The sequence below is a fragment of the Periplaneta americana genome, chromosome 2 (genome assembly GCF_040183065.1).
Source record: "Periplaneta americana isolate PAMFEO1 chromosome 2, P.americana_PAMFEO1_priV1, whole genome shotgun sequence".
In the NCBI taxonomy this organism is placed as follows: Eukaryota; Metazoa; Arthropoda; class Insecta; order Blattodea; family Blattidae; genus Periplaneta; species Periplaneta americana.
In genome coordinates this window covers 74,953,788-74,967,912 of record NC_091118.1, presented here as the reverse complement: position 1 = coordinate 74,967,912, position 14,125 = coordinate 74,953,788, and the positions used below count along the sequence as shown (strand labels likewise).

The 14,125-nt window shown below is 35.0% G+C and overlaps 1 protein-coding gene and 1 long non-coding RNA gene across 2 annotated transcripts in view; one reads left to right on the top strand and one right to left on the bottom strand.

The window, feature by feature from the left end:
* Window positions 1-14,125, top strand: part of LOC138694339 (uncharacterized) — a 56,694-nt gene that overhangs the window by 24,792 nt on the left and 17,777 nt on the right. The window contains exons 5-6 of the mRNA XM_069817958.1: window positions 885-1,065; window positions 9,852-9,922. Of these exons, the coding sequence (XP_069674059.1) occupies window positions 885-1,065; window positions 9,852-9,919 (249 nt within the window). The 3' untranslated portion in view covers window positions 9,920-9,922. The remainder of the gene's footprint in view (window positions 1-884; window positions 1,066-9,851; window positions 9,923-14,125) is intronic.
* LOC138694340 (uncharacterized) overlaps window positions 9,736-14,125 on the bottom strand; it is a 47,834-nt gene continuing 43,444 nt past the window's right edge. The window contains exon 3 of the long non-coding RNA XR_011330906.1: window positions 9,736-9,884. This is a non-coding gene — a long non-coding RNA (uncharacterized lncRNA). The remainder of the gene's footprint in view (window positions 9,885-14,125) is intronic.

The window sequence follows — 14,125 nt, the reverse complement described above, 5'->3', positions numbered from 1 at the left end:
TTTTAATTTCCTCCCCAGTGTCATTTGTTACTGTTGCTCCAAGATATTTGAATTTTTCACTTCTTCGAAGGATAAATCTCCAATTTTTTATAGTTCCATTTCATGCAATATTCACGAGATATAATCATATATTTTGGTTTATCAGGATTTAGCACACGCGCACACACACACAGATCCACATAATATCTTTATGTCGTCTATCTCCTTCTGCCCCAAACTCTTCTCCCGTTCACCATTCCTTCCAGTGCATCCTTCTGTAGGCAGTTTCTTCTCAGCCAGTTTCTTTTCCTCTTCCTGATCAGTTTCACCATCATTCTTTCTTTCACTCTTTCTAACACAACTTCATTTCTTATTCTGTCTGTCCACTTCACACGCTCCTTTTTTCTCCATATTCACATTTGAAATGCTTCTATTCGTTTAACTTCACTTCTCGTAATGGCCATGTTTCTGGCCCATACAGTGCCACACTCCACACGAAGCACTTCACTAGTCTCTTTCTCAGTTCTTTTTCCAGAAGTCCGCAGAAGATGCTCCTTTTTCTATTAAAACTTTCCTTTCCCATTGCTCTCCTCCTTTTGACTTCCTCGCAGCTCTTGTTACTGCTTATAGTACATCCCAAGTATATGAAGCTGTTCACTTGCTCTATTGCCTCATTTAGAATTCGCAAGTTTATCTTCTTTATTTTTTCCGACAACTATAGTATTCGTCTTGTTTGCACTTACCTTCATTCCATACTCTAGTAGAAGACATTAATTATGAGACATGGATAACTGATAACTGCAGAAGTTGCGAGCAGTCTGACGCAGTAGGTCGAGTTATTTAGAGATGTTTTTACAATCTTGTTCACTTAATGGAGACTTATTTTTTAAAAATCTTTATTTCAGTGCTCAAATTGCGAGCAAAAGCCCGAAGAAGAAACTGAAGCCAGCGAAATTGGAGAGTATCTTAAGAAAAGATTAAACAAATTGCCACTTATTGAAACATGTTTAATGGAAAAAGATCTTTTGACCAAAGTTGCAGATAAAAGGTTGGAAGTGGAAACACGCAGGTTAACTCCCACCAAAGGTAAGTGACGGAAACCTAGTTTTGAGGAAATTACGATTGAAGTTCTACATACAATAAAATATTACACACTAGTTTTATGAATTTTTAAAAATTTTCTATCTATTAAGTATGTCATAAGCAGGGAAAGGGATTTGGAGTATTATAAAGAATGGTGAAATGTAGTATAGATATTCGTAGCTCAGTGACTGTCAAGCAAGCTTAATGGACGAGTACAGTCCACTTCATACAAACTTACACGCAACGTGCTGTAAATGTATTTCAGAATAAACAAATGGAATAGTTTAATGACATATAGTGGCCTACATAAATAATCTGCATTTCATTTTGAACTACATGTGCTTTTCTTGCCAACGCACAAGACATCAATAAACAACATTACAAATATACATAATTAAATATCAACCTCTTCATCCTCGCATGTCAGTGGAAATGTTGATGACTGATAGACAGTTGTCTTCTGTATGGAACTCGCCTCTGAATATGTGTGTTTTTCTGTCAGGAGAGTGTTAAATTAAATGCTCTTATTTACAATGCCATGAAATATGACAATATGTATACAACGTACAGTATACTACAGTATTTACAATATATACAATATACTACAATATTTACAACATAGCCTAATACAGTATTATTAAAGACTGAACGAAATGTAGAACCAAACGAAATGGCATTTTCAATTAATGCTATGTTTTGTAGATGAAACAATTATTCCTGCTGTGCCTTGTTTTAATAAATTGTAAATATCATTTTCAAATTTTCAAAATACAACTTTGCTCTGTTGCAAGGAGGGAAACTTTTTAACATGGAAAAACTCCGCTCTTCATCTGCAGAGACAATTGGAGACTACTTGAAACAAGATAAGTCAATTAAATTCACATGTTCAATGACGTCATTGGGACACGGCTTTGTTAGTACATTTGAAATCCGAATAAGAATACTATACCCATAATTTCTAATCAAAACTCTTGTTCATTTTTGTCACCAACACGCTTTCCTACTTCACTTTCTACTGCACTCAGTTTATTTACAATAGTCCTCACAATATATTTATTTGCTCAAGTAGTTCTACTCCTGACTCTTCTAATTGAATAATGGCATCCGGTAAATATAAAAAATTTGACTTAATATCCATGACTTCTTTTTCGATTGTTCTATCATTTAACAGTTCCTGGTGTATTTGAATCGCAGCCGCGTCATCGGGATCGAAAGACTGGACCACTTTCTTCACAGATTGGAGGTGATGTGCGTAATAATAATTGCAAGCTTATAACCATGACCTTCATCTCTTAAGAACTGGTCATGGGGGAAGCGATAATTTAGGGCATTGTTTCCTGAATTTTGATACTCGAGCTGGAGCATTTACAAAAATAGTCTTTCAATTTTGTATTGTTAGTTGGTTTCACTTTCGGCATTGTACCTGCACTTCACTACTCTGAACTGCAAACCTGCATGTTGAAGTTCTTATGCGACAACTATTCCGTTCACCTGTTGTTGACGTGCAGAAATCTGCGGAGGGGAGGGCTTGGTATAAAGGGTTGTACACAAATGGCTGTGTAGATGCCAATACTAGCTTTTATTGCTCCAAATTCCGTTCCCTAGTCATAAGTATTAATACCGAGGTTAAATTAAGTTTGTGCATTCATTATAGGCATAGGAATAATTATTATCACAAAATACTTAAATGGTTTTGAAAACATTCTCATTGAAATGTAGAAACAAGGTAAGTGACTTTAACATAGATTATGATGATAATAATAATAATAATAATAATAATAATAATAATAATAATAATAATAATAATAATAATAATAATAATAATAATAGACATTTAGCATTTTCTTCTGCTTTGTTTACGGTTAATTTTCCGTTATTTAATGACTCTTTCATTGATGAAAGTCGACCTGCGTGGCTCAGGCGGAGGGTAGGTACTGGCCGTCTGTTCCCAAGATCATGGGTTTGATGCCAGCTCAGATCGATGGCATTTAAGTGTGTTTGAATGCGACAGGTGATGTCAGTAGATTTATTGGCATGTAAAAGATCTCCTGCAGGACTAAATTCCGGCACACCGACGATGCCCAAATGACCTAAGGTGTTGAAAGCGTTTTTTCGTTGAATAAAGAGACACAAGAGTATCACTTTATTAATGGCTTTATTGCTAATCATTGGTTATTTTTATTGTTATTATTGTAAAATTAAAAAATGTATATAAAAAAGTTTATACTTGTTTTCCTACGTGTGATTTAAAGACTACAAAATGCCAGATTGTGCCGTGTTCAGAATAAACAATTATGTGAATAAAACCAAAGTCAAATACTTCCAGTTCACAAGAAATGATGACCTGGCTACAATATTTAAACAAAATGACAAACATATTGACACATCAAACTCACACTGTGGCTACATTTGTAGTGACGTGTAGCCACCCAGCAGCAGTATTTGTCGCAGAAGAAATAGATCTGGACACATTCGAGTTGCGGCACGACGTCGGAATGCGCCTAACAAGCTACATTTACTGCTCCGTGTGGCCGCTTGCATTTAACCCAACACAGTCTAATTCCAGCTACATTTGTCGCAGAAAACCAGCGACAAATGTAGCTCGTCTGGCCATGCAGAATTAGAAGGATCTATGTATGGTCTGTAAAATTTTACCTTCCTCAGAGAAGAGCCAATTGTAGATCCATAGTTAAAATGAGAGATGGTTGAAGCAAAAGTACTACATAACGATACCATTTCAAACACTCTAAATTTCACAATGTTATTAATTTTTTTCATTTCCAGGTTTACCAAAGTAGCTAGGTATCTATTGTTGTTAAGAATAAATTTTTTATTCAGCTTCCTCCAACTGAAGGCTGCCTAGAAGACAAAGCTTACCATAAAATTTTCGTTATAAGGGGGAAAAAAAAACAATGGAGAAGAAAAAGAATAAGAAATAGCACAATTAGAAACAATTGAAAAAGACTAAACAAAACATCATTAATTCCAGAAGAAACATAAAATTTCCTAGTATCTATTTGCTATTGGGTGATCACAGTCGTCTATTTAGCACTAGTTGCAAGACCCAACTGAAGTGAGCAGATCGCCATAGCAAAGAGATCAATCTATATAACTGTAGAGATGGTTTCTTAGGATTTTTATAGATCCTTTCACTGCAGACATAGATACTTCAGTGACAAGAGTTTGTCCTAGACCAAACTGCTTACAAAAATGCGCGAATACAGATATTATCTCATAAGTAATGTCGGTTTTGGAGCAGAATTTTAGATGGAGTATGTTGTGCTCAGAAATTAATCTAATCTTCAAAGTAAAGGCCATTAGATTCTGTGGTCTCAAACCATCTTTCAGCAAGATTTGTTATCTGCGATGGTATCAGTTTCTGCTTTTTGATGCAAAGGATTCAGTGATACCCATTTCAGCGGCTTCCAAGTTTTGAAAATTTCTTTTATGCAGGAAGTGGACCATGGATTGAAAAACATGGTAATCTGAAGGTGCAAGATCAGAGCTACTTCGATTAACTAAGGCTGGGTACCTCTCTTTCAAAACTTCCCGAACTCGTTCTGACTGTTGAAAATAAAGACCCACATCAACTACACATCCATTTGCAATAAATTCTCAGTGAATCACACCTTCAAAATTCCACCACACACATAATATTATTCTGGGGCCAAGCTGATTTTAACAACGACTTTGGTAAGCTAACAGATTGAGCCACTGTTTTGAGATGCCAGGGTTTCGGTAATTACCCATTTTTCATAACGTGAAAATTCTCCCTTTTCTCTCATTCATGAGATTAGTGATAAGTTGACAGATATCCACTCTGTGTTGAGCTTGTTCAGGTTCAATTTATGAGGTACATCGATGTGGTGAGACGCGATGTTTTGCTTTACAATGCCTCGCGACAGCTTTTAACATGGTCTGCTCGTGACAACTAATTTGCTGGATGTGTGGATTTGAAAAACTGGCCTAGGTTAGAAAATGGCGTCAATGAAAGAGGACTGTCTATATGAGAAATTCTATTGTATTTGGTTATTATTTCCTAAGGATGCCTAATATGCCTAAAAATCTATAGGATTGAAAGAATCTTAAAATTAAATACTACTAATGTAGTACACAAATATCATTTTGTATGTTTATGACTACTTCACGACTCACAATAAAGAAAAATAGTACCGGTACAGTATATTAAATCAATAATGAGTGATAGTATAGAGCAGAGAAGTAGGTCTACTACAAATTATTATTATCATCAATATTATTATTCACCTGATGCTTTCATCTCATTTGCAATTTCTTACATATTTTTAAAAACCACATTATTGTCGTGATATTGTTTCAAAGATTTTATAGAACCACTGTTTTGAGATGCCAGGGTTTCGGTAATTACCCATTTTTCATAACGTGAAAATTCTCCCTTTTCTCTCATTCATGAGATTAGTGATAAGTTGACAGATATCCACTCTGTGTTGAGCTTGTTCAGGTTCAATTTATGAGGTACATCGATGTGGTGAGACGCGATGTTTTGCTTTACAATGCCTCGCGACAGCTTTTAACATGATCTGCTCGTGACAACTAATTTGCTGGATGTGTGGATTTGAAAAACTGGCCTAGGTTAGAAAATGGCGTCAATGAAAGAGGACTGTCTATATGAGAAATTCTATTGTATTTGGTTATTATTTCCTAAGGATGCCTAATATGCCTAAAAATCTATAGGATTGAAAGAATCTTAAAATTAAATACTACTAATGTAGTACACAAATATCATTTTGTATGTTTATGACTACTTCACGACTCACAATAAAGAAAAATAGTACCGGTACAGTATATTAAATCAATAATGAGTGATAGTATAGAGCAGAGAAGTAGGTCTACTACAAATTATTATTATCATCAATATTATTATTCACCTGATGCTTTCATCTCATTTGCAATTTCTTACATATTTTTAAAAACCACATTATTGTCGTGATATTGTTTCAAAGATTTTATAGAACGTATATTTCCTGTACTAAAACAACTAATTTATCCTCATCGAGCTCCATTATGAATAATGTGCACTACACAACAATATAGTATTTGTAGATAGTGAAAGCGTGAAATTACAGCCACTATTAACGCATGAGCAGTACACTGCAGCTATCAGACAGTCTCCTTGCGATGAACTTCTAGCAGTCATTCGATGTTGTCTCTTTATGTCTCCTTGTGTCTGCTCGCAACCGTCGTGCCGCGTCTGATTCTGTGTGTATCACATCATAAGAAATAAATGGGAGACAAGTACCATGAGACAAAATGTCGCTTCGTGTCTGATTCTGTGTGTACCTGGCCTAAGTGTTTTATTGTAGCGATGTATCATATCTTTTGAATCACTAAGTTCTTCCGATAACCTATGAGTACTTTTCTGTGGATTTTCTTTCAAAACTCTGCGTGTATTCTCAATATTCTATACCTTAAATCTTTCAAGATGTTGTAAATCTTTAATGTTTATTTTTATATTATTGCTATACTCTAAACAACACCATCACCCTTGGGTTCACATATATTCAAGCTGCAGCAGCTGCTCTATAATCTTGTTTCCAGTAGTGCTTTAGAAGGACTCCAATCTCAAACTTTATCATTTCCATTTTATGTTCTTTGTATTAACAATATAGGTATTGATAACTGTCACATGCTCACAGTATGCAGTAATAACCATAACATCCTGTAAATTGAAACAGTCATTTAAGAAAGGGCTCAATACTATGTTTTTCCAAAATTGAGTTTTCTATGGTTATATGTTCCTAGACGGTAGACCCATCTATTCAGTATGAAATGGGCTCAATTCAGCAATATAGTATTGGAGAATCAAGCTGTGTGGTATATCGTTCATTTTAGAAATGGCTCAATTCTTAGAATGGAGACCTTTCTAAAGTGAACTTACCTGACATTTTGTGGCAGCATTCAGGAACTTATTTTATCTGACAGTAATGAATGAGCGTATTCCGAATCTCACCGGTGAGCAATCCGATGGCATCACGGTATTCCGAATTCCACCGATGACGTCATTGATGCTCCACCGGTATCACACTGGTGCCATCAACTTGCAGAGGTGGTGGCAGTCTCCATCAGCCGCCATCAGTGAATCTGATTGGTTCTTGTATAGGGTGGGAATTAGCAGATGAATAACATCATGCACTGTTGTGTCATGGCGGTGTGTTCTGCTTTAGTTCTGCTATATTGTTTGTAATGAGTACAACGTAAAAACAATATGTTAAAGGCTTCTGAGCGAACATGTCAATGGACCCGTTATTACTACCGGTTCAAGAAATAAATTGTTTATGCTATCTTGAGATGGCAATACGAAAATTTCGCAAAATTTTGCTAGCGTAGCACAGACAACAACTTGTACAGTCGCCATGACAGCCATTGATCCTTCCAGCAGTTTTGTTCCTTATTTCGCTGCAACGTGACGTCATTGATGCCACCAGACCGGTGAGATTCGGAATATGCTGAATGTAATAAACAGAGATTATGTTCAAGCAATGCAATGCAAACTGGAGTCAGTTACAGAAGTGTGTATTTCTTCAGGCAAAAAATTACCCTCGATTCAATGCCAGGAAAATGTATGAGATGTTTAAGGAGAAATATCTCGATACTATCTTAAATACAAGTACTATCTAAATTATTTTCTTGACAAATTTAACCTGGTAGGCCACAAATTGACACCTGCGTAACTTGTGAAGAGCTTCTCGTTAATATTAGAAGTCCTACTTTAAATGATCGCGGTAGAAAGGTGACAGCAGCAGAGCTCATGTTTCATAAACGTAGAGCCCACAAGTTCTTCACAAGCATGAAACATAGAAAAGAAAGGTGCCTGGAAAGTAACAGTGTCTTATCACTGTGCTTTGATTTCATGCAAAATTTGGCTCTTCTACAGATTCCTGTGCAAGATGTATTTTACCTTATACGACTTGCGGTTAATGTATTCAACATTCATAATATTGCAACTGGCCACTGTGTCATATATGTTTATCACGAAGGATTGGTGAAGAAAGGAGGAAATGATGTGTGTTCATTTATTTTGGACTATATTAAAAATCACGTGCCGAGAAGTGTTACTGAACTTAATTTGTACTCAGACGGATATATTGGACAAAATAAGAACCATGCTATGGTTAGAATGTGTGCTGCATTAGTTGAAACTCAAAAGTTTAACAAAATAACACATTTCTGCCCTCTTAGAGGGCACTCATGTAATGCTTGTTACAGGGATTTGGTTTCATTAAAAGATCAATTCGTTGGGAAGATAGGATGTATTCTGTTAAAAAATATCTTTCACTTATAGTGACAGCTGCTAAAAATAATAGATTTGTAATGACTTTGATGGAAAGTGATAATGTTTTGGGTGTTAGTAAATGGCGGTCTAAGTTTTACAGAAAGACTGCAGTGGCAACTGAAACAAAAAACAAACAACGTTATCAAAGAATCATGTTTCAGCCTACTTTGTTCAGTCAGATTGAATATTCTACACCCTGGGCAGGTAATTGCTTCAAGATACATTGCTGGTCTTGAACAGTATACATTTGATCTAAGGTTGCCAGCTCCATCAAGAGTGGTTCAACTTGCAATGCGTAAAGCTCATGACAGCAAAGTGCCTATACATTTTAAAAAAGATTGCAGACTTGAAGAGATTTATGTGTTATATCCCAGAAGAGCACAAAGACTTCTATGAAGAAATTTCAACTTGGCCTGCATGCAGTGCAGATGTTCATGAATGAACTCATTTAAGTGTGTCTACTTAGGAAGTTTCAGACTGAAGTTAATTCAATGATACAAATTATTTTGTTGAATATTTTGAACTAATTTTGATGTCTTTTTATTTAATAACATTATAACAGCTGCAAAAAATTCTATAATAAACTTAACCATATCACTCATGTTAAATTTCAGTGCAGTCAGTTTTAAAAGGGCTCAACTCCATGACTTTCACCTTAAAATTACTGGTATTTAGTTAACGACAACAAAAGGTTACGCATAAAAAATATAAAACATTTCTAGTACAACAATTTAGTCTAAAAAAATTAGTTAAAAGTAATACATTATAAAAGAAAAAATGTTTTTTCACTCTACTGAAAATTTTACTTGAGCCTTTTCTTAAATGACTGATTCAATTGCATTTCTCGACTAAACAAAATCATTCAGAACGTACAGAACGCCAAACTTAAAAAACCGAAATGACTTATGAGACGACCTAAATATGTACTTTTGGATCAGAATACGGTTTACTGTAATGTTGTAAAAATTATATACAAGATTATGTTGAGCTTTTCATTGTAAGCTTCTGGATCTAAATGAACCGAGAAACAAATTGGAGATATTGCTGAAGTGCAAATGTAACAATCCATCTTACAGCCTTAACTCTGCCAGGTCAAATAAAGCCATTATTATTATTATTATTATTATTATTATTATTATTATTATTATTATTATTCGTACAATGTAATGTAGCCTACCCTCATGTTGCAAGGCTGTTTCAAATTTGCAACTCCTATTGATCATTTACCACAGATGTAAGAGAATAAGAAACCTACTAATAAGATGGTTAGGGTCATGCTATTGTCACTTACATTCCAAGTTGATTATTTTACCACATTGTCTGTTACCAAAAATTTTATTTTCCTAAGTAAATTTAAAACATCAATAAAACATGTTTATTCTTCATTCAATTCCCTACATTTTGATATATTTTGTTTTAATATAGTGATTTTAATAAATGGAGAAAAAATTGAAATGTTGTTGTCACTCACATGCAGGTCCAGGTCCAGGGCGAAGCGCAGCTTCAAGCCCTAAGAAGAAGGGCCAGAAAAAGAAAGGGAATTAGATTGTAAGTATACCCAGTACATTACAGGAACGTTTATAAAAAGGTGAAGGACATCTGAATTTTTTATTTTCTTAAATTTTTAATATTCAAACTTGTATTATTTTATGAGATGTGCATGTCCTACACATAGGCAGAGAGAGAACTGTTTCCTGGGGGTAGAGGGGGGGGACAAGCAAAACTATAGAAACCCGATATAACGATGTTATAGGGGACATCATTTACCTTCTCCCCCCTTAAATCTTGACCATGCTACAGTATATCGAAGTAGGATCATTTAATAAAGGTATTTTCGGGGGGTATGTTTCTTACAGTGTTACATCCACATCCGCTATGTTTTGGACCGGGTTGTATTACTGTAAGGCTTGAACTGTAAGTCTACTACAAATTATAATAGGACATAACTCAAAACAGTGCTAACAGGAACTTTTTTTATATGAAGCTTACCTTCCCGAAGAAAGTAATCTGCCCATACTATTGCCTCAATATCTTGCCACCTCTGCAATTATTAGTACACTAGTTCATATATTTAAATAAACAGTATCACTAGGAATTATACATACAATAGTCATACAAGTGGCTCTTCACGAATGAGAAGTAACGCAAAGAAAAACACTATGTCACTACTCATCAGAAACTGTTTTGTGTTGAGAAATTCACTGAATTGTTGCAGTGTGAATTTTCTGTTTCCGTTTTGCATGTATTTATAAACATTCACATCACGGTCCAACCACATCTTTTCATTCCTACTCGACTCCAAATTTCCAATAGCCCCTTGAACTGCCATATTGCAGGAAGCAATATATGAATCAGGACGCTGTAGTGATCTACTTACAACATTTATATTTGAAAAATGATGTTTTAAAATTATTAGAATCTTTAGCAATTGAACATCTTGGGTGTCTTAAGTTACTAGATATATTCTTTAGCACCCTTACTATTGTAGAATATGTTGCTTTAACGGAAATCAAAGCTGTAGCTCTACAAGCCCAGTGAGTATCACTGAGTTTGTTGATTTCAAGCTTATTTATTTTAAGCTTTTTCTGAATATCCACAAATTACACATGCGTATTGGGATGAGAGAAAAACTTATATAACGACTGCATTATATTAAATCCATAACAAGCAAGTAGAAACTATAACAAGATTCAATAAGATTTAATTTGTGAGTCATGCAGTGTATGTAAGTTGCATAGGGTACTTGAGGTTTTCACGAACTAAAGCCTGCAATCCACTATTAACATCCGCCATAGCAGCATCATAAGATTGCCCAATCATTAATGCTGTGATCCCCAAATTCTTAACATACGACTGAAATTATGGCACATAGGGAATGTCCACTACCAGTACATGAAGTTGAAACGTCTCCCATTCCTAATAAGTTTTCCTTTACAGCTGATCCCTTAGCTACCGTAACACATATACTCATCTCTTGGCACTTATGAGACTTAGCTTCATCCACAAGAAGTGCATAAAACCCCGCATCATTAATTTCTTCAACAATATTTGCCACTGTTTCATTATAACATGTCTCTAACAATTCATTCTGTACGGTTCCACTGGTCAGATTATAATAACAACTGAATTTACTTTTGAAATGTTCGTGTTTCGAAAAAATTTCACATAACCCAGAAGGTTCTTTATTGCACGATTCTTCACCCTCATTATGTCCTCTTATACCTAAACCCTGCTTTGCTAAGTACAATATTATGTCAATTATCTTAAATAAATACTGCCGATTTTTGTTAATCAGATCCTTGTGTGAACTGAAAATCTGTGTGATTACTGATTCTTTACAAGTTTCATATTAACCCATTATATCCCAGAGATTTTTTTTTCGATTTTTTTTTTTGTGAAAACTCTCAGAGATTATCACTATATGTCAAATAAGAATATAAAATATAAAGGAATTCGAAATAGTATTATTTAGGCCCTTTTATTCTATGTTTGATATATCAAACGCTGGGCGTTGGTGTATAGCAATGTTATTTGGAAGGTTCTATACAGAATTATGTGGGATGTGACAGAGTAAATGACTGTTTTGGAATATGGGGATCTCTGGTAAAGTTTTGAGCATACGTAAAGTAGTCTGGGATAAGTGGAACCCATAGCTTTCTATGGGGAAAGCAGAACCTAATGTATGACAGTGCCAGAGAATCAAATATGAAAATGAAATTTAGTGCATATAAATTCCAATTTCCTTTTTGAGTTCATTATTACCTAATAGTTTCACCAGGCTTTAATAGTTTTAACGTAACAAACTATAGGTTCCACTTTTCCCAAGTTTCCACTTACCCCATTGTACCTTATGTAGAATAACTTACACTGAATTTTGCAAGAAACTAAATTATTATTATCATAAATCATAATGGAATAAATTGTAACATAAATAGGCAGATATTGTGAACACTTATTTCAAATTATCCATAAATAGAAAAATAATCCACATTATACACTGTTAGCCTACTTAGTGTGGAATTTTAGAAAGCAGTCTTTTGGGTGCAAGGCAACTTTACATTTGATGCAATTGTATTTTGCATTTTTCCTGCATAATCCACAGCGCCTTTGATTGTCCTGAAATTGCACCAAATGATTTTTTCCATCATATCGCAATTCAGTTGGTATCAGTGATGGTTTCTTTGGCAAAACAGACGTCCTTGGGGAGCTCAACTTTGGAGTTGAAAGTGTTACCAATGTTGTCCTCTTTATGAATTCCAACAAAGGATACCCTGCAACATTTTTTCTGTACAGTAACCACATGTTTACTACTGCCCCATTCAAACAGAACCTGAAAAATGGCCACCACCATTTTTTTGACCGGATTCGAATTCGATACAATCCCCGGTGTTGATCGAACAAATCAACACCCCCATATACCTGTTGTAGTGTTTGATGATTGTCGGTTGAGTAACAGTAACACATTTCTTTTCACTTGCATTCCATCGTTGACAAGTTCCGTAAGCAAGTGTCACATTTTCATCTTTAACATTAGTGCCCATAGTCACTTGATTGTTATCTTGCCATTTGATGAGCGTTACTTTTTTGTCTTATGATTGAAGGGTGTGAGTTGCACCTCTTGACTGTTTTCCTAGGTCTTTTAACGGTGCATTTCCAGTCCTATCAGCTCGAATTGTTCCTATTACATTTAAGTTATGTTGTAACATTGTGTTGAGGAGTTCTAAAGAATTGAAATAATTGTGAATGAAGACAAAACTGTTAACAGGAATAAATCCAATACAAATACTTTGAACAACTGACGACCCCAATGATTCACCTTGAATCCTATCTTTTTTTCCTGTATAAGGAGAAAATTTTTAAGAAGATAACCTTCAGGTGTGGCTAAACACCAGAACTTGAAGCCGAACCATATTGGTTTGCCGCGAATGAATTGCTTCATTGAGTGACGGCCATAATACGGTTCCATAGCTTCATCCAGTGAATACTTCGAGCCAAGAGGTTGAGCAAATTCTTGAAATTTGTTGTTGACATAGTCAATGAGGGGCCTTACTTTGAATACCCTATCTGTTTGATCAATTTCAGAATTGTCACTGAAGTGAAGAAATCTATGAATTATGTCAAATCGATTTCTTGTCATTGCATTTGAAATCAATAAGTTGTGTGTATCATCTCATGTTTCCCAAAATAACCGCCAGTGTGGTACCTTCACATAACCTGACACTAAAAGAATTGCAAAATATGTGTATAGTTCTTCAATGGACAAATGTATAATGGATCCTTTCTGGGCTGCATATAATACAGTCTGCCGACATATCATTTCCATAATTTCTAAGTCGAATACCATTTTGAACAACTCATCGGGAGACTTATCAAAATTCAACTCAAAAATATTATCATTAGGGGTGGGTGGTAGAGAAATTAAATTAGCTTTGTGAAGATTTCTTTCAGTCCATTCAGTTGTATATTTAGCTTTCTTGGGTACAGATTTGTTTGCTTTCTTCAGTATAGACCTGTTTACATTTTCAGAATTTGAGGAAGGATAAACATTCAGACGAGATGAAGTAGTAGAGTTCGATGGTAATTCTCTATGAGAGGCGACTGTTGTTACATTTTCTGATCGTTTCTCAACCCTAGGTTCATTCACGTTTGATTCAAAATTTATATCCTCTCTCTGTTTGAAATGGTCCCTCTGTGTAACTATCATCATCTCACCTTGAAGTAAAATTCCTCTGCCTAGATCCATAAAAGTAG